Source organism: Physcomitrium patens, chromosome 14 (assembly GCF_059467195.1).
Source record: "Physcomitrium patens ecotype Gransden chromosome 14, ASM5946719v1, whole genome shotgun sequence".
NCBI lineage: Eukaryota > Viridiplantae > Streptophyta > Bryopsida > Funariales > Funariaceae > Physcomitrium > Physcomitrium patens.
The window spans coordinates 7,390,757-7,412,196 of record NC_143423.1 but is presented as its reverse complement, the minus strand read 5'-3'; the positions used below and the strand labels follow the sequence as shown (position 1 = coordinate 7,412,196).

General features: G+C 39.1%; 3 protein-coding genes across 11 annotated transcripts; 1 reads left to right on the top strand and 2 right to left on the bottom strand.

Annotated features, from left to right (window-relative positions):
* Positions 1-1,454, top strand: LOC112291408 (ethanolamine-phosphate cytidylyltransferase-like). 7 transcript variants are annotated; one of them, XM_073538738.2, is made up of 3 exons: positions 54-503; positions 663-758; positions 920-1,454. In XM_073538738.2, the coding sequence occupies exons 1-2, from the start codon at positions 423-425 to the stop codon at positions 756-758; spliced, it is 177 nt and encodes a 58-aa protein (XP_073394839.1). In that variant the 5' UTR covers positions 54-422; the 3' UTR covers positions 920-1,454. The 7 variants fall into 7 exon arrangements, 4 of the variants coding, with proteins under 4 accessions (XP_073394839.1, XP_073394836.1, XP_073394837.1 ...); XR_012218922.2 differs by having other exon boundaries at positions 55-503; positions 641-753; XM_073538735.2 differs by having other exon boundaries at positions 55-503; positions 663-753.
* Positions 1,455-2,286: 832 nt separating this feature from the next.
* Positions 2,287-7,163, bottom strand: LOC112291407 (uncharacterized). Its single transcript, XM_024538758.3, has 4 exons — positions 4,939-7,163; positions 4,352-4,464; positions 3,182-4,051; positions 2,287-2,962 (listed from the first exon to the last, which is right to left on the bottom strand). The coding sequence occupies exons 1-4, from the start codon at positions 5,738-5,740 to the stop codon at positions 2,573-2,575; spliced, it is 2,175 nt and encodes a 724-aa protein (XP_024394526.1). The 5' UTR covers positions 5,741-7,163; the 3' UTR covers positions 2,287-2,572.
* Positions 7,164-12,234: 5,071 nt separating this feature from the next.
* LOC112291631 (uncharacterized) lies at positions 12,235-16,913 on the bottom strand. 3 transcript variants are annotated; one of them, XR_002972468.3, is made up of 8 exons: positions 14,923-16,913; positions 14,630-14,685; positions 14,143-14,412; positions 13,715-13,960; positions 13,397-13,510; positions 13,101-13,229; positions 12,779-12,882; positions 12,235-12,644 (listed from the first exon to the last, which is right to left on the bottom strand). XR_002972468.3 is itself a non-coding variant. In XM_024539318.3 (7 exons), exons 1-7 carry the CDS (start codon positions 16,739-16,741, stop codon positions 12,856-12,858), a joined length of 2,661 nt encoding a protein of 886 aa, XP_024395086.1. In that variant the 5' UTR covers positions 16,742-16,913; the 3' UTR covers positions 12,595-12,855. The 3 variants fall into 3 exon arrangements, 1 of the variants encoding a protein (XP_024395086.1); XR_002972467.3 differs by having other exon boundaries at positions 12,235-12,628; XM_024539318.3 differs by having other exon boundaries at positions 12,595-12,882.
* Positions 16,914-21,440: the final 4,527 nt, after the last annotated feature.

The following is a 21,440-nucleotide window of genomic DNA, read 5'->3' as shown; positions in this document are numbered from 1 at the left end:
GGCGATGGACTGTAGGTAAGTCACCAGTTACTAATCAGGAAGGTAGTTATCCAGACCCGACGAGGTAGGCAGGAAGGTAGGTAGCCGCCAATAGGTGGTGCGAGCAACGTGCTTGGGCGAGGGCAATGCGTGCTCCTGCGCGTGCCAATCGGATTCATCACAGTGGACGTTTAGTTGCAAGCGGGCAAGTCGTGATTCTCATTTATGGACGGCAAAGTCCTCATGAGATCAATGCGGAGATCATCGACAATTTGTGCATGGAACACAAAACCCACTACATTATTCCAAGCAACAGTCTGTCTCTTCGTCCCATTTGCACACGTGAACAAGCATGTCGTTAGAATCAGTTCCTGGCGCACTGTTTGGTCTCGGGCACGGACATCGTGGTGTTGTGCTTCACGTCTGCCAGAGTTCTTTCTGGGATGCTGCTGCATGAACGTAGCTTGAGCGTGTTGGCATGCCAATACGTGGACAAAATTGTGATTATTGGGGCCCCATGGAAAGTGAGCAAAGACATGGTGCATTCTTCTGACTTTTTGTCTTATACCGCACTTGGTTCATTTCCATCTTGATGTATTATTGAAGTTTTCGTGTATTGGATGATATTAAGATCGTTGAGAGTACTTTTTGCTACTTGGAGTTTTGTTGGCGTGCACATGCAGATAATAGCGTTCAATGTGTCGATGGTGGAGTATGGAGATTGTGCAGAAGCGAATGAGTTGAAATATGGGAGTCCAAATGTTGATACATTCAGTTAGGTTTGAAGAGGACAAAATATTCTAACTGAACTGATAGGGGTATTACTGAACAGAGTTTCGAACTGCGGTGTTGCGTTCTATTTCAGAGCTATCTCCAAGTTCTCTGCGTTTCCTCATCACTGTGACCGAGAATGCTGACGATCGTTTCGTGTTTATAACAGGAAGAGATCGACACTCACACAGCAGCTAAGACAATGGAAACATTTGAAGAACTATGAGTCCTCAAAATATCACGCCGTCTACCATTATCAATCGCATAGTTGCAATATAACCGAAGTGTTTGTTTTAATGCGAAACGATTGGATTTTAGGGTGAACACAGTGATGGATTGCAAGAGTCCACGACGTACAGATGATTGAAAGTTTTCGTGGTGATTGTGGCTGCCTGTTTTTCAGAAGTGGAATCAAAAAGCGAGAAACAACACCAGCAATTGTTGGTGTGTTAACTGCGATTAGAGTTAGCTTCTATGCGTAGAGCCACGATCTAGTGGCGACATTGTTGCTCTCTATGTGGAGTTGGTCTGAAATGGCAGGAGTAAGCTAGTGAATGTATGATTTGATTTTTGTCAAACTGGTTTTTAGTCTCCGTAGTGGGCGAATTCAAACTGACACCTGCAGATCTCTGACACGGTGATCATGTATCACATTACACTCTGATTTCTTGATTTGCTGCATCTCATCTGAGAGCAAGTTGGATACCTTTTTTTGCACTGCATCGGTGTCCTGAGTGTAGCAGAAATGCTGTTAGCAACTCAAGGTGTGCTTATCCCCTTAGGTTAAGGACCGGATTGCCTGACAATCTGGTATTTTGATAGAGGCGAACCTCTTGCAGAATGTGCTCGCTATAGGACAGTTTAAGTGTTGGAACGACCCCTACCCAGCGAGTAGGTTTGATCGTCTGAAATGTTTAAATTTAGAAGTCTCGGCTTCATTGCATTTATCTCTTTGAATCGTGCGCGACAAGAAGACGGAGACCTATTGGCCATGTTCGTTTTCGGACGTCAATGAAGGACCATTTTCAATCGAAAATCGGTTCATACATGAACATACCCTTAGGGTTTCTGCACCTGTGATGTGGATCTCTGTCAGTTTATTCCTCCAAGTCTTGATTGGCAGTTATCCGTTCGAAGTTGACTTTAGGCTACATAGTAATTTAATGTTCGTGACCTTCAATAGTTCCCGTCTTTAGTAGCCTCTGAAAACATGTAAATGCATTCACAATTTTGTGGCTGAAGTCAAAACCATAACCTGGTGAGTGCCTACATACGTTCTAGCAGTCACTGCTAATCAATAGAGCAACTAGAGAAGACCAAGCGAAACTACCAAAGCAGATGACTTTAACATTTCAATTGAAGTGCCAATTGTAAAGAGCCATAACAATTCAAATAACTGTTAGCAGCTGTCCTCCAACGGCTCAATTTCGGAACTAAGGACTCTTGAGTAATGCAGCTTGCCAGAGCGGAACACGCTCTACAGACGACTGAAGGTCCAATATGAAGGGATGCTGGCCAAAGACTTGAACACTAAAATAGAAGCGAAATCTCAACTATGGAAAAGTTAACAAGATGTGGTCTTGAAACAGACAAGCAAAAAGGGCACCGCAAAATAATATCCAGACAATTGCTGCCTTCAACACCAGCTCGACAGTATAAATGACTACTCATTAACAATATAGCAAGTTGCTTCAAGCCCCTTCAAGCTCCTTCAAGCACCACCAAGCTTCTCCAAGCGCCACCAAGCTTGGATTAGCCCCAGCTGAACACCTATCATGTATCAATCTACAAACAGTGCTACTCACAAACTCAATGCTAGAATCTAAGTGCTGGTGTCCACGTCCTGCGAGGATGGAGGTCGAGGAGGCTTCTTGGCCTTCTTGCTTCGGCCTTTCTTTTCACGCATGCGGCGTTTCTTCTCTTCCATATCAATCCATCGGTAATTCGGAGGAATCATAAATGGGTCAGCTTCTTCCTCAAGCTGATCCTCCAAGCTGCTCACTGCAGCGCTCTTACCTGGCCCTGGCGCACCTCTCATCCAGTGCAGCCAGGAGTTCTGAGATGGGGCTGGCGCTGCATCTGGTTCTGATTTGGCGTCACTGAAATGCCTGGGACTGGATAAGGGGGTTGAAAACTCTTCCGACGGCTTCAATTCCTCGAACTTAGTGAATGTGATAACCACTCTGATGGTGGGCACCACGGGAATAGCCACCTGCGGAAGCATATCGCAAATGAAAGGATCAGCCAAAAACGTACCTTCAAAAGTGTGCATGTGCACGGAATTCGTATTTACATACCAGTCATTAAAACGGGTAACGACAAAAACGATAGAATTAGCATTTAAAATAGATCAAATCTATGAGCTGAAAAACTAAATTAAAAATCGAATTGCTAGTTTAGGCTTGAACTCAAACTGAGCGTCTAAACAAACCTTGACAGGAAAGGTTCCTGGGGGCAACTTTGTGGTGAGCAATTCACGCAATCGCCGAACTGCCTTGACCTTGTTTGCCAAAATGTCCAGAAGCGGCAACAATTCCTCGGTCTTCAAAGGGAAGTCAGGTGTCAGCCACAATATTGGCCTCAGTCCTTTTTTGTACTCACTCTCCGGTGTAGCCTCAGGCTTGGCAGCACCACGACGGGACCTGCTCTTGATCAGCTCTTTACTACTCGTACTATGTCTACCACTCTTCAGTTCTTTCCCCTTTCCTTTCGTAACCAGGTCGTCAACATTAGACGGTCGCCGATCTACTGACAGCCGATTCTGGTTTTCATATGCAGCCAACTGACTATCTACAGACCTCCGACCATCCACCGATTTCCTTTGCTTCACTAACTTTGTTTCAAGGACTTGTTTGGATTTCTTAGGAGCTTCAGAATTTGAGTGGCCTGAATCACTCAGAGGCTCCAGCTTCTTAGAACCTTTGACACTCTTCTTTCCCCAAGCATACCAACGACTCCTCTTCTCGTCTTTAGAAGAGCCAGACAATTCACCATTCCCATTCTCGTGGGGTGATTGTTTATGAGGGTCAGATTCGTCGTCTGGAAAGCCATCACTTAAATCTTCGTTCGAGCAATCATAATTTCCATTTTGCAACTCATGGTCCAGTCTTCCTGCACCACCAGAGCGGTCCTCTTCATCCAAATGCTCTGACTTCAGAACATTTTCTAGCTGCTCTTTCTCTGCAGTTGTGAGCAGATTGCTATAGTCTTCATCTGCCTCTGTGTCTACTCTGTCACTATCGACTGCAAATAACTCCTCATCCGTCATAGCACCAGGAACTCTTCTAGATCTAACACTGACCTGCAAATAAAAGTTCCCGTGCTCTGTAAATATGGATGAACCCATACCAAATAACATGAACAAATGACCACGTGTCGCTAAGAACTTACGTCCCATGAACTTAATGTCACGATAGAAAATGGATTATACTGCAGACCCTACAATTCGAAAATCAAAGCAAATAGTCACCTTTCTCAATAAAAATATGCACCCTAACCAAAACAATTAAAAATCGAAAGTAAACTCCACTCAGGCGCTCGTTCAGCAGACTCTACCACAATGTAGGGACACAACACACCATTTTGAAGAGATCATATTTACCTGAACATGGTGCATGTCATAAACTTTAGCCTTCCATGCTCCAACCAATTCCGTCTTTTCTTGTCGCCTCCAAGAAGTTTGAGCCACAAGTTCCGCCTCAGTGACATCAATACCTGCAATAGCGAGTTCACTTCGGATGATGAGTACTTTCTCATAAATGTAACCATCCCACCAAGTGCACACTAGATTGAGTCTCCCTGCCCGATTGATGCCATCGAAGAAATGCCTCGGCATCGGATAAAGCAACACCACATACAACAAATATTTAGAAAAACGAAATATTCGAGTGTGTCGTGTACTCAAAGCCAAAGGAAACACCCCCTATTTGAATTTTAGTACGACAATCGAATAACCATTCACTGTAATTGGAAGGCAAGAGCCTCTAGCGAGTTCCTAAAGCTACAGCCAGATCGGATAGTGCATTCTAATAAGGTAAATCGTCACGTAAAGAACCTCAGGCCAAAATAACTACAAGCTGGTCGGGAGGAAGTAAAAAATTCCAGCTGAAATCCTCGTTTTTCGCTCTGAACGGCTTCCGTTACTGTCGATTCATAGGCAACAAGGCGCCAGCTTCGAATGGATATTACCTGGCCTGTACATGTTTGTCCTTGACATGGCAGCAACTTCTTGTGCAATCTCATACTCTGAGGGCTGTAATCCAGCACCCTCCAATGCATTAGCAACCTCCTTGTCCTTGTGGGTCAGGACACAAAGAGAACCAGGTGCAAGTTTTCCATCTTCGCTTCCATCACCCAAAAACACGAAGCTCTGATCAGACCTGTGGATTCGAAACCCATCAAAGCCTGCTAGTGTCATATCAGCTCTGAGATTGGAGCCCCGTTTCCATATCCGGTACGTATCAGACGGTGCAATGCGACCTATGAAAGGGATGACAGAGCTTTCGAAATGAAAAGAAATCTCCATGTAAAAATCCCGCATCCGATGCATGGTAGCTGAGAGGCGCGGCAGACGTCGGCACCACTTGGCCCACGCCATGGGCTGGTAGTGCCGCGTGATAATGATGGCGATTTCCTCCTCTCTCGCACATACAGCTTCCTGCAATGCACTCCAACCCTGCTCGTTTTGCAAGCTCCAGTCTGCTCCAGCACTCATCAACCTCTCCACGGCATCCGCGTCTCCGAGCCTCACAGCCAAATGCAATGGTGTCTCACGACCTGGCACATCACGCCTATCTATCACTTTCGAAATTTCGTCCGCTCGCTCCTCTGCAGCAATGGACTCCGCTTCTGTTGTCACCTCTCCCGCTTTTGAAGGACGTGGCAACTTCGACAGAATACGCTGCAGGGTAATGTGGTCTCGCCGTGCTACAGCGGCGTGCACAGGGTTTTTGTCATAAGCTGCCAGCTCCAAACCCGAAAGCTGCGCCATTTTCTCCCAGTTCCTCTACTCTACCCCCTGGCTACAATAGGCTCTTTGCAAGCAATATTCTGCCTTGCTCGCATCTGCCTCCAGCTTACCCTGCTTCCTGGTTCAACTACCCCCACAGCCAGTCCAACCCTAGTGAAACTCTCCAGCTCTACAATATCCCTAGACCTAAAAGTTCTTGACGCTCAGGCCCTCTTCCAGATAACCACAGGCTAATGAAAATCACCGCCTCCTCTTCTCCAAAAATCCCTCAAAGGATACAAGTGCTTGAATGTTGGCGTCGATACCATCCTCTACACCCGTCAACTCTCCTGAAGCCGCCCACGGGCCGAGGAATGGCAGCACGCAACTTCGTAAGACGAAAATCTCCTTTGAATGGGTTGACCATGATTAAAATCATATTAAGCTAAACCTTCCACTCTTCACTCTACATGCCACTCTTCGTTGCTGGCATCACAAAGAAAAGATTTCGCAAGACAGCCTCCCGCCTGATGACCCCCCACATCTTTGTTCACACCTCTCTTTCCCCCGCTGCCTGGCTGAAGACCAACTCCCAACAGCCAAACTGAGCCGGTTGCTGACGATCCCTTTCTTCCCCCGCAACGCCTGACCGGTTCCCCTTCGCGTGTTCACTACATACATATAATACAAACCCCGAGAGTCCCCCAAACAAGTCGCGGAAACGTCCCCACGCGACGATAACCGTCAAAAGCTCCTCGCTGCCGATCCGCTAAACCAACGAATCAGGGCAAAAACCGGCACACGAAGCCCCCATTCGGAGCACCCATAGCTTCTCCGCTCTGACATCGAATCCCAACCATCACAGTTCACCTTACATATCAATGCCGCCGTACCTCAAACGAACAACCACGGTGGAGCGTTCCGTCACATCCACCTCCAGCGTCACATCGCTAAAAACCAAACCCCCAAAAAGAAGCCGACACCGTATCCGGTGTGCATTCCCGCCAACATCTTCCCCCTTCCCCCTCCTCCTCCAAGAACGAGAAATCTCAGACGAAACCCACAGACATGATTCACCAAAACATCGCTCCCAACCGCAGTTCAGGAGTCTCTATCAGTTTTCTGCAACCGCCTCAAATCCCGCCCACTCCCGAAGCTGGGTATAAGACAGCGTCAACGGAAACATTAAATGCCTCGAAACACCAGATACCATTACTCCTCGACTTGAGAATCTATTTCGGTTCCGCTCTTTGACTCCGGAGGATTAGTTTCAGGGGAGAGAAGAAATGAGTGCTTGGTGTCGGTTACAAAGGCCAACCTGAGGCGAAAATCGGGGCGCGAGGGAGCGCAGGAAGATGAAGATGAGGATGATGATGATGGATCTGCACCACCACAGCCCCTGTGCATGCGAATGAATGCCGCTCAGCAGGCTTAGCAGTAAAGCTCAGCTTTGCTTGCTAGCGAGGTCTGCCTCGGCTTCCACAGTCTTCGCAGTCTTAGCAGGTCGCTGCACACCTACCGATCTACCGACCGACCGACCAACCTTCCTACCTGCCTACTTGGTCACATCCCGCTCAACCTACCGACTTGCCAGTCTGTCTTCTTACATAACTTTCAGCCCATCTGCCTAAGTACCTACCTACCAAATTCCTAGGTTCCAGCCCACCTGCCGACTCCTGGCGCCTTGAATAAAGTTTCCGACCCTCCTTTATGGGATCTAGTTACCCTGCAGCAGCAGCAACTGGGCCACATGGTCTGCTTTGCAGCTGGGCTGTCTGTAGTTCTCGGACGGCTGCCATCATTGGTCTCGTTTTCTTCGCCCCTTCGTCACGCTTTCATTCATCCTATTCTTTGCCCATCCGTTTGTGCTTCTGTTCGTCGGTCCGCGGAAGTGGGGGGGGGTGCCAATGGGTGGGTAGGTGGGTGGGTAGGTTTTGCTTTTTATCTTTCGAAGCTTGGCAATAGAGGGGGGGGTCATTTATTGGGGGAACTATGTTGGACAGACTTCGTTGAACGAGACACTTACTCTGTGGATGATAATCATTCGTCCATTGAGGAGGAGTCATTTATTAGTGCATCTTTCGAGTTAATTCACTGCCGTGAGGATTGAAGTCCCTCTTTTTATCTTACTTTTATCTTTCTTTCTTTCTTGCTTTGCTTTGCTTTGCTTTGATTTCCTCTGTTCTTTCTTTTTGTATGACTTGCTCTTTTTCATTTCTTTTCCTTGTCTTATGTTATTTTATTTTATTTTATCTGCTTTAGCTGTAACAGTCTGACAAAGTGTTTGTGGAATGTAGGAAAGAACAATCGTTTTCAGATTTCACGTTCCATGCCACACTCCATGTCTAATATTGCCACAATGAAAATTGTTTTTTTGTCTGATATTGCAGAATATCCTAATTTATTTTAATTCTGTCATACAGACGTGTCTGGATCATAGTTGATGATCAGAGTCCTTCATAAAAGAAATAAAGTTGTTCAGATATATATATAGTCATGCATATAATGGCAAATATGTAAAAGATCAGATTCTTTTTCCCATGTTGTAAAAGAGTTTTTTATTTTTATTAATAAATATGTGAATAAATAAGAAAATCTAAATTGTCATTTTTGTATATTTCCTTGTTGGCATTCCAAACTATACTAGTCTTGTTGTGTACACATACGATTGGATTTAATTGACAAAAGTTTTCAGTTTAAGCATATTTCAATTTAATTACAGGCTATATTTCCTTTCATTCAAATTTACCTGAGTTGAAGGTGTAATATATTATTTGAATGAAAGAAAATAATGCCCGTAAGTGATTTGTTTTTGCACTTTTAAAAGAAAATCCCTTAACAGAATATTTATAGTTTTATTTCTTTTCCTTATTTTAGTTTAAATTAAATTCTCGTTTTCAAAAATGAAATAATATAATTCATGGTTGTACGCATGATCACCAGTTGATATTTCGGTAATATTCTCTAGAAACTGATTTGTGAATGATGAATGATGTTTATTTTCTTTCTTATTTCTCGAGAACAAGATAGTTGACATGTGTATTTAATCAAAATTTATTTTACCCATTTATTTTATTTTTAAATTAATATTTACAGAAACAAGTGACTCATACTACATTTTTTTAAATAATAACAAAGGCATGTGCCACATTCATATTTATTTTAAGGAAAATAAATCTAAAATAAAATGTGATACATGTATTTATCAATTTTTTGCATATTATAAAACAACCATCTAATATATGGCTGTCTATACCAAAATTCATGAGTAGATGCATCATAAGCAACAAGAGCTCTATGATCAATAGTTTATTGAGTATCAAATTAAGACAGATAAATATATCAATTCATTTAATTTTAAGCAATGATTGCAGAAAGGATATGTCTCTTTTGCATGTTATCTTTGAAAAATAAATTTAAAATGTTGACCAAGTCAAGTCAATCTATAAGAATGTGTACAATGCATATAGCATTCAACTGCTGAATTTTATCAAATATTGAGTACCATGTCTTAAAGTAGTTTTGAATATAGCTATTACATCTTAAAGCAACTTGAGTGAATTAAAAAAAAGAAGAAGCTAATCTAACAAGTCCAAAAACTAACATATATGTGTTATTTGTAAACACAAGTAGTTGATAAAATATACTCTAGTACAAGTTAGACGGTTGTTTTTCCAAAATTATTATTGTTATTATTATTATTATTTATTCTTCTCTCATGTGAATATATATATATATATATATATACACACACACATATACATATACAAAAATAAAGAAAAGCATGGCCAACCTCACTTCAATCAAGTCTTCAAATGCAAGTTCTACTTTGGGTTCCAAAGTCAAATCATAATTTCATACAACCCATGAGTTACTTACACTTTCCACACATGCATAGTACCCCAACAAAGTACATTGCATTTCAAAATTCCCTTATTTCCACTACCAACTCACACTTTATTGGATTTTTTTTCATTCAATGAACAAGGGAGTGCATAGTTATTACGATCATTGTCACTATCACAACAATGATGATGATAATGGTGGTTTATGGGGTGAAGAACCCACTAAGCGGACTATCACTCCTACTACCATACAAAAAGGAAGAAAAAGAAAGATAAAATATAATCACCTTCCTTATTTCCTTTCTCACAACACATGAATTCATTATTGGCCTTTGGAACATATGTAGATGAAGAAAGATCTCCATAACCTTTGAAGGACATATCAACTACAAAAAATAAAATGGTGGATTTTACAAATCCTATGGACACAATGCCTTGAAACCCTAAAACCTATATGGGCACTAACCCTAAAACCCACATTAGCCCAAGCCCCCAAAAACCAATGGCATAAGGTTGGGCATTTGATGTTATGTACTGCCCAAGGGGTGAAAAGAAGGGATGGGCATCTATGAAATTTTATGTGAATTATACTTGCAAGGAGTATTGGTGGGATGGGGTGAAGCCCTCACAAAATGGAGCCACAACTTTTGACATTAATTTGGGATATTTCACATCCCATGTTTTGTGTTGTTTGACCATATATTTTGAATTGCTTATAGAGTTTGGCTATTTTTTTTATTTTTATTTTTATTTTTTTACTTGTTTTTGGAGTGTATGTATAATGGATTTACTTTTTGGCTTTATTATTATTATTTTAATAATATTTTTCTTTTTACATAATCATATTTACTAGTTTTGCTAAAAACCTCATTCAAGGATTGAACTTATTTATTTATTTTATATGCTTGAATTATCCATTAATAAAAACATTTAACACCTATATTTTAAAATTTTAGACATGTTTACAATTAATTTCTCACTAGCACAATAGATATTTATATTTATTTTTTTTTATTTATTTTTTCTATTATTTTGCCTTAGGTTGTTTAGCAGCCAAATTTACTGAACTAACTGTGATTAATGAATTTAGTTCAAAATTATTTATTATGATCATTTTTCAATTGGTTCTTTTTTAAATAGTCGTTTTATTTCATATTAAAATGATCTGTAGCTTGAGATTATTGTAGCCATGAAGAATAGATTATATTTCCAATTAAATTCTTAATAATTTATTGTAAATATTAAAATTCTATAAGGCATAAATTATAATATGTGTTATATATATATATATATATATATATATATATATATCTATATAAAAGAAAGTACATTTTTAGCTTACATTTATTGCAACAATTGTAACAATTGTAACATTTTTTTCTCCCATATAATTCAAAATTAAATTAAAAGCTTTATATAAGATTCTAAGTTTTTCCAATTAAGTATAATTATTTTTATAAAAATATTTATAATAATTTTTATTTTAATCAAGATCACACATTCTTATAAATCTTCTTATTTATTTATTTATAATTTTTTAATCATTGTTTTTGATATTATGCAGTAAATTGTTATTTATTTTAATTTTTAGAATTTCGGAGTATTAGAATTTTAAATTTCAAACTCTAATTATAACCATCAAACATAAATCTATTGCATAGAGAATTTTATATTAGTTGTTGATAATATTATAATATTTTTTTTGCATAATATTCATATAGTTTTATGTTAGTCATATGTATTTCACAAAATCATATATTATAAAAAAACTAAATCACAAATAATTTATTTATAATTAAGTATTTAAAGTTCATTTTATTTTATCTTTTGTGTCAGATTCTTTTTTAATACTGTAACTTCTTTTATATATTGGATTCTGTAAAATGATGGAATTTAAATCTTCCTTCTTATTGTGTAATTCTATTGTAAAATCTCATGTTGTTTAAAATATACTATTTTAAACTTTATTTAATATTAATCTTTTTAAAATTTTAGTGTCTTTTTATACAGTATAAATATACACTTTAGGTTTTAAAAAAACCATATATGTATATAATTTATAAGAAATTTATGCTCATTGAAATAAAACTTTATGTTTGTACACTATTAATTACAACCAAATTCTATGTTTTTAAATATTCATTTTAAAGCATAATGGAGCAGACCACATAACACCATCATTTTAGTGCCAATTTTCAAATCACCCATTCGGTGTACAGGTCACATTCTTTGCTTTCTAGAGAAAGCAAAATTAGTTAGCTATGGCATCTTTAAGTTAAGAGCATTACTCAAAACCCTCAGTGAATTGAGAGGCTGAAGGGCAAAGTTCATGTCCTTTGTGGAAAATGACCTGATTTTAATGCCAAGAATACTGATCATGTAACTCAACTTTTTCTCATTATCCTCCACAAACATGTACTCGTCACTTAATTGATATTTAAAAACATCAAGGAAAGAATACTAAAATCATCAGTGTGAAGTTGTATTTAATTATGAACTTAGTCAAATTCTACGTCAGTTTTGGGTGGGCTGCTCAATCCATGTGATTCCAAGTTATTGGGAGGATATTGAAGTTTGAAATCACTTTTCACACACAAAGGAACCCAAAGTTGAGATTTAAAAGCATACATGGCTTACTTTGTACAAAGCAATGAATTTGTACTCAAAACATTGTAAACAAGGACACTAGAGTAGCTAAGGGACAACAAAAGTGGCGAGGAAAAATATTTTAGACGTCGCTCTCTTGTTGTGACTTTATTCATATTTGTTCTTTACTTGTAACTGTAATTTCAAAATCCAAAAGTTTAACCTACTAGACTAATTTGAGGGTATATTAGTTCCTAGTGTGTAAACCAATATCTTACACCAAATAACAATCGGCAGACCATGCTCTTGCACATTGCAGATTAATCATCAGCAGAAAACTAACCTTTCTTTCACTACACCATAACCAGTTGTGAAATTTAAGCACATCTTCACATAAAAATGGTAGTAATCTTCAGGATAACAGAAAATGAACAGCTTTGGCAGACATGCGTTTGGCAGTTCGCATTCATCAATTAAAGCTCCAATATGTTCCAATTTTCTACCCACATAAACCACTACAGCAATGTTAAACACGTACAAGTCCAAAGATAACATCGGAAATTTCAGGAGGAATAGCTTACTGCGTGTTGTGTTCCTAAAAACATGAAATCTATGTACAGGCAGTCAAAGTATAGATACTACGACACACCTGGTCAACGAGTTTGAATTTGCAGAATTGGCTGTCCATGTGTGCATGTAGCAGCAAATAAACGCTCCCTTCCACTACTAAATGAAGACTTCACGACTGTATACCTGTTATTGCAGTGACACAATCATTTTAATTAAGCTAGGCTTCAATAAAAAAGCTTCATTTACATCCGCAGTTCAATTTATCAGTATTTCCCGGTCGTAGTGTGAACATTTGTTCACATGCATGTTGTGTTAAGCTGCTTTAATGTTTGAAGAAAGTCCATGTTTTGACCACAAAGATGTGACGCCATAGCTCAGGTTTTACGGGACATGACCGACACCTGAATTTTCTGCATTACGCCCACGAACAGCTTGTCTTGTCCACAGCAGAGTGCTGTAACAGCTGCCTGACTGCATTTCCTCTCAACTGAAATCGGAGCACCACTCAATATATCTTCAAGTGCCCATGCCTGCAAACAACATCCATATGTGGATTCATCAAATGCAAGAAAGACTTCCAACTGCAAGTCGCTTGAACATCTCCAAGCCACCATTCAGTGCAGAAATTGATACAAACAACGCATTTGAGCAATTCAACATGAAGTTAAATCAAGAAGAGATAAGGAATGAGGAATACCTTAATAAAACCATCCCAACTGATACTATAAAGCCAACTTTGGTCAAAAGCAAGTGCCGAGACTACCCCTGTGTGCGCTTTTAAGCTGCCCACACAGTCTTCTTCGTTCCAAATCTGCACCATCCAAGCATGATTCACTCTGATATACATAAGATCTTCAAACCATTGTTCCTGTGAACATTGTAATCGTAAAGAAGAGATCAATATCATAAAGCCTAATGTTCCAATGTAAATTCATCGGGAGCTCATCTAATCATTGTGAATAATCTAAGGTCACCAACAAAGCTTCGTTTCTTATCAGACAATAGGATTACTCACCTGAATGACACCGGAATCATGACCTGCAAATAACAGGCCATTGGGGGTGGGACATTTCACAAGTGCACGAATCCCACCAAGAAAAACGCTGGTGGCCCCGCCAAAGTTCGCCAGAGGACTGTGATCTGGACGCCACCACAATCTCACTGTGCCGTCCCAACTGCCACTGTACAGCATTTGTCCATCCACCATCAACGTTGATACCACATCTTTGTGTCCCTCCATCATAGCAACATGCTGGAAGTCCTGTAAATATAACAATAAGAGATGCTTAACACTCTTTTAACGATTGCAGTTCTTCCGCCAACCAACTCATGCAGAGGACTCGTGCTACGTAAAAAAGTTGCCATCGGTAATTTATATTTAGAAATTCAAATCATTTTAGTACCGCGACAACAATTTGAAGAGTGAGGAAGAAAATGCAGTACCACAGTAGACCATGCCTTGATTGTCCGATCACCGCTTCCACTGTAGAGAAATTCATCATTAGAGATGGCGAGAGAGGCAACTCCTGAAAATCGCCAATCTTGATGCTCCAGCCATGTAGTCACGGATGCTGAGTTGCCTATGGAAGCAATATTCCAAGCGTGGATGCGGCCCCCATAGTCACCACTAAAGCAGAGTCCTGATGCTTCATGCGCAGCGATTGCAGTGATCCTCTGCTCATGACCTTCAAAAACCTGGACCGTTTTATAATCCTGTTCCCATTTAAGTACCGTAAATGTATCAGCGAATAAGGCAGTACGCTTGATGAATACATGAACCGACAACAATGATCGACATAAGTTAAATCATCGGCATCCAGTGAAAGGCGAAATTATTGTGAAGAGGCAACGTTTCTATCAACAACTTAACAGCTGCAGACAACCTAGAGAAGAGGGTCATGTTGAAGGTCGCATACAACGTCTAACTTACACTGAGGGACCAGACTCGCAGAGTCTTATCATAAGAAGCACTGATTACATAACTTCCTGCATGAACGAAGACAACATATTCCCATCAATGATAACTCGTTTCGTTACTCGCAAGGAGGGATTATCACATAAGAGCGCAGCGTAACGAAGCAACTTGGTGCGTAGCTCATGATGGTATCATGCTGTAATATATTCGACAGCGATATTCAAAGGATATAATCATATCAACAGAACATTCTCATTTTAAAACTTCACATGATGCATAAGTTTCTCCGAAGTGGAAAGTGATCACACCGCAAATACATAAGGACGATACTGCATCTAGATGGCCTTGAAGAGTTTTCACGTTGCATTCCTCGACATCAATCAATGCCCTTGGCAAGCTTGGAGCATCCGGTATGGTCTCTATTGTAGAAGTCTGAAGATCTTCTGAACCACTCGCTCTTTCCTCAGTAGCTGTTTCTGGCTCGATCCAGCAATTATAGGAAGGTGGATTGCCTGAAAAGCTTCCAGATCCACCAATCTCTACGCCCAGCTTGTCTTGCTTAGAATCTTCTGGTAAATGAGGAGGCATACATAAGGCTTGATCATCGAGCAAATGTTTCAGTTCCCACCATATATCAACTACTCGTGGCCTGATACTTGGGACATTTGCCATGCAGTTCAGTAGCTGCTCCTTCAAACGTACATTTTCCTCCAGAATTTCTTGCTTTGCACCCTTTCCGTGCTCATCACCATGGACCTCTGAGGCCGTTAAGTCTCCTAGAAGTGAGCTTCCTGATAGCAGTTGCAGTAAAAGATACCCTAAGGACCAGACATCGGCCTTTTCAGTAAGTATTGCAGCCTCCGCCTTATCGCCACTTCCAAGAGATGAAATACCTGCTTCTTTCTCCGCATTTACAGGTTTCTTTAAAATTTCCAGGATTTCTGGGCTAAGATGCTCACAGGTGGAATTCAAGGAATCTGAGCATAGACTGTTTTTTTTGTCGATCTCCTCTTCGATAAGGAAACACACACCTAAATAATTCATACAAAACTTCATGTTTGACAATGTAGAAGTTTCCCCAATGCATGGTCTCCAAAATGTACTATTCCACACATGAAAACGAAAGTGACCATATTTATCCAACACGAACGAATCTGGTCCAAGTATACCCACAACAAGCCCAGCAGCATGTATCTCCATCAGTATTTCACAAAGTTCTACCCCTAACCTAATCAATGTTCTCAGAGAGCTCCTGCCAATATTGTTCTCTTCAGGGTTATCATATGAAGTGTTCTCTCCCTCCGCTGAGCAATGATCAGAACTACTATTCTCAGTAGCAGGAAAGAGCAGATTCCTAGCCTGCCTAATTCCTTCGACATAAACTTTAGAAGCGAGGAATAATGAACCTTCTACGGACATCCACAACCCAGCTATCTCGGCGAAGTAGTTGCAACGCCATCCAAGAGCAAGTAAATGCATCAATTTAGTTCGAACCTCATGATGCAACTTATTCCAAGCCGAGCGAACAAGCTCCGTATATTTCAATCCTCTGCTCCCCTCTTTCTCATTTGGATCGATCCTCGACAGAAATTGCAATCTCACCTCCTGCGAATTCGATTGCAGCTTCTTGTCACACGAAAAAACTCCAACACAAAACCCATAAACCATGGACTTCCTCCTCTTAACAGCCGCTTGTGGAAGTATCCAAATTGCAGGCTCCCCGTAGAAACACTCGAAGAGAGGTTGTGGGAATTCAGAATCCTCATCTCCCTGCTGATGAACGCCGGTAGGACCCTCCTCCTTCACTACCCTCGGAATCGATTCCCCAGAATTTCTCGCAATTCGAGGTGGAGGGACAGCTTGAATCAACCGCATGAGCTCAATGTTCTTCGGAAGCGCGAGGCGTCCTCCTAACGGCACCTTGGTGTGTTGCTTGCACTCGGGACACCGAACCAATCCACCCCCACCCTGTGTTCTCTGGGCTTGTGCTTCCCCCGACCCAGCTCCCCAATGCAATTGCAACTCCGCTACGCAGCTCTGGCAGACAGAGTGCCCGCATGACAGAACCCTGGGTGTGTGCTCTCCTTCATCGTACACTTGCAAGCACACTGCGCACTCAACCTCCATCGCTTCACTCTACCGTTGGCAAACATCACACACACTCTCTCTCTCTCCGAGGCACCAGCAGACACAACAAGAGAGAGAGAGCTCGAGAATGCTTGCTTGCTTGTCAAGCTCGCAACAGAAGCACCCACAAGCATCACCATGGACAGCGTTTCTACGGCCCCCACAAACTGGGCGAGCTCGGCGTACTCTGTTTTTCGTCCTCCCCCATTTCTCTCTCTCTCTCTCTCTTTTTTAATACTATTATTATCATTAGTATTAAGGCACTGTTAAATTGACCAATGCATATACTAAATCAACCCACCCATCATCATTGGTTGAAGATCCAACTATTTTTTCATTGATTTTCAACCAATATGGATTTAGCAATAGAGATTTTTTTGATGATGGTTAGGATAGGTGGATAAATTTAGTAAATACCTAGGTCAATTTAACAATTTCTTATTATTAGTTACTACTTTTAATGTTTCTAACTTATTGCCAAAGATGATAAATTTGTGTTGAAATGTATTGAGATAGCCACATATTGGATAGTATTGAGCTAGGAGAAGGTGATGAGATAAATAAGATTCAAAAGATAAATATAGAAATTAACAAAAAAAGTTCAAAAGTTACATAATGGTTCAAATTAACAAAAGTTACATAAGAATTAACAAATTGTCAAGGACATGAATTTCAAAGAACTAAAAAATCAATATATTCTTATATTACTCAAAAAGATTGAAGAATCACTTAAAGATGGTATAATATTAAACTAGAATGGCTATTACCATAGATAAGAATACTAGAAAGTTTTGAAAGATGACTGAGGACTAAAAAGGCATTGTTAAAAGTGAAGAATGTTTTATTCTTGCCTCTATATATGTTATTTAATTAGGAACTACATGATGATGTTCTATAGGATCTCTAATATATGTCTAAATTGCAAGACACATGTTTTAACTTATAAGATAAGTTTCCTATATGTATGCCACATAGTTAGCTTGTTCTACAAGCTATTAAGACATGGAATACATAACTAACTTGTTGATCAAGTTTTTAATCTACCAATCAACTACAAATATGTGTAAAAGTCAAAGCTGAGTCTATTAAGCTTCTAAGAAGCTTATCTACAAGATATTATCCAATTAGTCTACTTTTATCTAATCAAATAAGTAATTATTGGAATAAATATGCATGTCCATGACATTACCTCTTTCCTTCCTTCGAAAGAACAAGTTCCACAAGGAACAATGATTACATATTGGTGAAGTTTAAAATGCAACAAATTGTATTTGCTACATACTCTAATCTTTGCTTCCTTCAAAGGTAGTTGATAGGTCTTTTTAGCTATGAATAATATCCCATTCTAAGGTAAGAAGATCACTCCGTTATTTAGGCCTTTGTAACTTCTTTCAAACAATATATTTGTAAGACTATCAAGAGTCATTTCTACCTCTAATAAAATCACCAAACATTAGAAGTTTCTTCTAAGATTGTAATATCAAATGCATTGTATCTTGCCATCTATTAGAAGAAGAATATGTCATTTTTGCAGATCTTTATCTTGATTACATCAACTTCAAGGTTGTGACAATTGCAATATATAAACTCGAAGTCAACAAATAATAGCTCTTAGGTTGAATTTACTAGTTGTTGGTTTTCTGTTTTTTTAGTACCAAAAATATACAAAAATATTATAATAATAATAAAGATAATAAAGATTTATCATTTCATATCTTGATTTTGATAGATGCCATTGTTGAAAAATATCAACATTTTTTGTAGCATATACAAGATTCTTTACTGGCTCTCATCTGTATTTATTAATATCATATCCATGCTAATTAACAAGATATTTCAACGTCACATTGAGTCTAAGACTTCTTCTACTTCAAACTCTTCATTGTTATCCACTTTTATAGGAAGAAGTGGCATTTGTCTTCTTTTCAAGATATTTATTGTTTTACATGGCTCAAAAAGAAACATATAAAAAACAAGCTAGATCTTCATAGACATTGATAGATATAATTGATAGGCAACATAATTCATTTGTTTACAAATAAAAAATAGTTTAAGCCTATGATAATCCAACTTGTTATAAAAATGGCTAGTTTAGATATTATAATAAAGTAATCATATCTTCTTGCTAATATGGAATTGAGGTTGCTCCTTGCAATAAGTATCTGCATTGGTTTTTTGTCATTCTAGAGCTTCTTTTAATAGTGCCTTCATTTTTGTATGGAACTTAAATAAATAATTTTTCAAATCCTTCATTGCATGATTATCAACTTTTCAAAAATCAAAAGTATTAAATTATAGATGATAACTAGAATTAGTAAAAAAGTATTTATTATATAAAAGAATGTATTATATTATTATAAACAAACTTTGCCAATGGTAAAAGAATTATCCAATCATCTTGTTGGTAGTTAATGGTACACCTTAAATATTACTCCAAAACTTGATTTATATGTTTTTTTTGTCCATCTATTTTAGGTCAAAAGGTGTCAAGGACAAGAACTCGATAAAAAAACAATTCAGACAGGTAAGCCTTCACTCAAAGAGAGGTAACAAAATATATATAAACAAGTATATATATTGAAAGAGAAACTGGAATGGCTATTGCCAAAAGACAAAAAAACTAGGGACCCTTGAAACTAGACTAGAAGCAAGAAAAGAGTTGACAAGAGTGAAGAAGCCTTTACTCTTGTCTCTAAATATACTATCTAACTAAGGGCTACGTGGTGACGTTCAATAGGACCTCCAATATGTATTGACTTTGGAGGACACATGCCTTGACTTACAAGACAAGTTTTTCTACGTGTGGGCCACATAGTTAGCTTGATCTTCAAGCTAACAACATGTGTAGCACATGGCCAACTTGTTGACCACGTTTCTAATCCAAAAAGTCAATTAAAGATACCTATGAAGTCAAAGCAGTGTCTATGAAGCTTCTAGGAAGCTTCCATATTAAATACTATAGAATTAACTTACTTTTATCTACTTTTACTTACTTCTACCTATTTGTGTATATAATTATTAGCTTACATGATTATGTCGGTGACATTACCCCCCCTTCTAGGGACGAGTTCCACGAGGAGCGGTCATCATATGTTGAAGAAATCTATGATACGACAAATTATATTCGCCACATATTCTGATCTTTGTTCTCTTCAAAGATGATTGATAGGGCCTCTCAACCATCGGTAGTGTCCCATACTAGGGCAGGAAGACCACCCAGTTATTTGATCATTTTTGAGGCCTTCATAACTTCCTTCAAATAGAATATTTGGAACACCATCGGGAGTTGTTCCTACCTCTAATACAATTATCAAACATCGGGAGTCGCTTCTCAAATCGTGATACCAAACGCGTTGTATCTCGCCATCTATTCGAGGAAGAACATGTCGTTCTTGAAGATCTTCATCTCGATTGCATCGTCTTGAAGGTTGTGACAATCCTAATGTCTCATCCGACAGGTCAGCAAATGAAGGCTTTTGAGTCGAATCTGCTGGTTTTTGGTTCTCCATCTCCTGAGCGTCACTACTACAAAGAAGCTACGAACAAGAATTGAAAGTAGAATGTTATCTTGCCTAGATGTTGTTTCTTTTATAAAAAAGATTTTCATCTTGATTTTGATGGATGTCGTCGATGAAAAGCCTCCATCGCCTTTGCTGCATTTGCAAGATTCTTTATTGGCTCCCATGTGCGTTCACTAATACCATATCCGTGCCAATGGACAACATATTCTAATTTATTTTGACGTCGCCTTGAATCTAAGACTTCTTCTACTTCAAACTCTTCATTATTGTCTACTTCTATAGGAGGAGGTGGAGCTTGTCGTCTTCTTGGTATGTTTACTGTCTTGTATGGTTCAAGAAGATACACGTGGAATACTGGATGGATTTTCATTGACTCGAGTAGATGTAAACGATATGCAACTGGATTGATTTGTGCAGAAATAGAAAATGGTTCCAGCCTTCGATAGTCCAACTTGTCACAAGGACGAGTGGTCTTGATATTGCGACGAAGTAGCCATACCTTATCACCCAAGATGAATGATGGTTGTTCCTTTCGATAGACATCCGCATTGGCCTTTTGTTGTTCTTGAGCCTCTTTTAACTGCGCCTTCATCGTTGCATGTAGCTTTGATAAATGAATTGCCAAATCTTTCACAGTAGGATTATCAACTTTTGAAAAATCAAAAGTATTAAGTCGTGGATGATAACCATAATTAGCAAAGAAAGGTGTTTATTTTGTATAAGAGTGTACCGTGTTATTGTAAGCAAACTCTGCCAATGGCAAAAGAGTTGTCCAATCATCTTGTTGGTAATTAATGGTACAGCTTAAATATTGCTCCAAAACTTGATTAACATGCTCCGTTTGTCCATCAGTTTGAGGATGGAATGTCGAAGATAGTTTTATATCTACTTTAAGAATTTTGAAAAGAGTCCGCTAAAATCTTGATACAAATTGAGTTCCCCTATCTGATATAATATCCTTGGGTAATCCATGATAGCAATAGATATTGTCAAGAAAGAGCTTAGCTGTTTCTTTACCTGTGATAGATTTTGTACATTGTACAAAATGTGCCATCTTGGTAAAACAATCTACTATCACGAATATAGAGTCATAAGAACCTGAGATTGGAAGATCCGTGATGAAGTCCATAGAAACAGAAGACCATGGTTGTTCATGAATGGGTAATGGCTGAAGAAGT